General features: G+C 53.5%; 1 protein-coding gene across 1 annotated transcript; it reads left to right on the top strand.

The window, feature by feature from the left end:
• The first annotated feature begins 821 nt into the window (after positions 1-821).
• On the top strand, positions 822-1,625 carry LOC119275413 (uncharacterized protein OsI_027940-like). Its single transcript, XM_037559396.1, has 2 exons — positions 822-1,085; positions 1,172-1,625. Exons 1-2 carry the CDS (start codon positions 1,072-1,074, stop codon positions 1,563-1,565), a joined length of 408 nt encoding a protein of 135 aa, XP_037415293.1. The 5' UTR covers positions 822-1,071; the 3' UTR covers positions 1,566-1,625.
• Positions 1,626-2,120: the final 495 nt, after the last annotated feature.

Genomic DNA, 2,120 nt, shown 5'->3' with positions numbered 1-2,120 from the left:
GTTGGGCGCGCGCTAGGAAGCGGTACGTCGCGTGGTGTATTTGCGGCGCCCGCTTCCGCGCGCGGCACACACGACGCTCGCGCTGCGCTCTTCTTCTCCCCCTCCAAAGCCCCGCGCGCGCCGGCGCCGGCGACCCGCACCCATGGACGCACGCGCCGGCACCCCGCTCACCCCGTCCTATAGCCGCGACCCTCCCGCCCCCGCCGCCGCCGCCACAAACCCTAGCCCGGGTGGCGTTGGCCTCGCCTCCGCCGGAGCTCCTCCGACGAGCGGCCTCGCGAGCGGCCTCTTCATTGCCGCCGCGGATGACCTCGGCGGCGGGTGGTGTCGCGCCGGCGCCAGCCCGAGCCGCCGCCGCCTCCTCCTCAAAGCTCCCCAATGTGGCGCGGCCAAAGAAGGGCAAGACATCGGCGAAGAAAAACAAGACGGCGAACGGCGAACGGCACCTCCAAGGCGAAGAGGAAGAAGCTTGCGGGGCGTGCGACAGGCGCGGCGGCTGCCGAAGCGTCGGCAAGCTCACTCGTTGAGCCGGCGGCCGGCGCGCACAACATGTTCGACGAAATGCCTCCAAGGTAAAAAAAATCTAACTTTTCATTTTTTTTGTTATTTTTTGAATGCATTCGTCACATATAGATAGCTTATTTGCATTGTGCAAAAAAAATTGTAGTCTCAATGATGATGCATACATGTCAACGATGGGTGTTGGCTCCAACAATTCGCATTGGTCTCAAACCAATGACATGCATTTTCAAGACCATGAGTTCGAGGTGGACGAGGAGGGTGAGGGCATTGTCGACGCACCGAAAGGAAGAGCGGGCAATTACACCAACACCGATGACATCTTACTATGCAATACTTGGTTGCAAGTGTCGAGGGATCCATCCGTTGGAGGTGATCAAAGTAGAGATGCTTATTGGAACCAGATGAAGGAACACTTTGATGCTCGCAACGTGAGTGGAATTGACTGCTCCAACCGACCACTTAGGTCCCGGTGGTCGACAATCAACTCAGATTGTCAAAGGTGGGCGGCTTGTCAAAAGGCGGTTGACAAGTTGAACCCAAGTGGCACAAATGAGGACGATAGAGTAAGTGCCATTTCATCTTACATGTTGGTGCTAAACTTGCTTTGTTTTGCTTGTTGTTGGTGCTAACTTGCTTTGTTTTCATGTAGTACAACATTGCGCAAAACTTGTTCCAAGAAGAGGAGAGGAAAACCAAGAAGGGGAAGATCAAGAAAGGAAGGGTCTTTACTTTGCCTCATTGGAGGCATGGGTGGCATGGGTGCACCTCATGGGAGGCATGGGTGGCATGGGTGGCATGGAAGTTTTGCTTCTCTCATGGGAGGCATGGGTGCACCTCCGGCCGCCATGGGCGGAATGTCTTTCGATGAGCCTCCTCGCACACATTTCCATGAAGATGCCGTTGAAGATCTTGCCAACACCGTCGGAGCTTCACGTGATGCGGTGCGCGATGAGGAGAGGGAGGAAGATTCATCTTCGGAGGCGGAAGAATCGTCTTCCGAAGATGAGGACGAGGACGAAGACGAGGAGGAGGACAAGGAATGATGTGTCTTTCCTTTGTGTATTGAACTTGATTTGCATTTTGAACTTGGTTGGATGAACTTGTGGGCATGAACTTCATCAACTTGTTTGTGTGAAATTTTTATTGTGTTGAAAAGTGCATCATTTTGTGTTGAAATATGCCATATGCAATGCACCGGCGAGTCGTGCGCGCTGCATTATGGCGCGCTGCTGGAACGACGCGCGCGCTGCATTTTTAGCGCGGCCGTTGGAGTCAGCGCTGCGCGCCGCGCAAAACCAGCCGATACGCGCGCGGCATATGTGTTTTTTGCGCGCGGCGCGACCGGCGCCTGTTGGAGATGCTCTTAGATGTGTCTACTTGTCAAAAAGATAATGCTCATAGAAGTGCAAACTGCCTATCCTCTAAATACGTAATAGAACACGGCAACTCAATTATGTTATACTTCATTTCGACAAGTGTCACAAAGTAGGCACGGTGTCATCATCCTTCTGGGACAACAAGTCAGTAAAGCTGATATAAAAAGCAAGGTACCATGCAATACATGCAAATCATTTGTATTTGGAGCCAGTGAATGCCTT

The sequence above is a fragment of the Triticum dicoccoides genome, chromosome 1A (genome assembly GCF_002162155.2).
Source record: "Triticum dicoccoides isolate Atlit2015 ecotype Zavitan chromosome 1A, WEW_v2.0, whole genome shotgun sequence".
Lineage (NCBI taxonomy): Eukaryota > Viridiplantae > Streptophyta > Magnoliopsida > Poales > Poaceae > Triticum > Triticum dicoccoides.
This window is presented reverse-complemented; position numbering and strand designations above follow the sequence as displayed.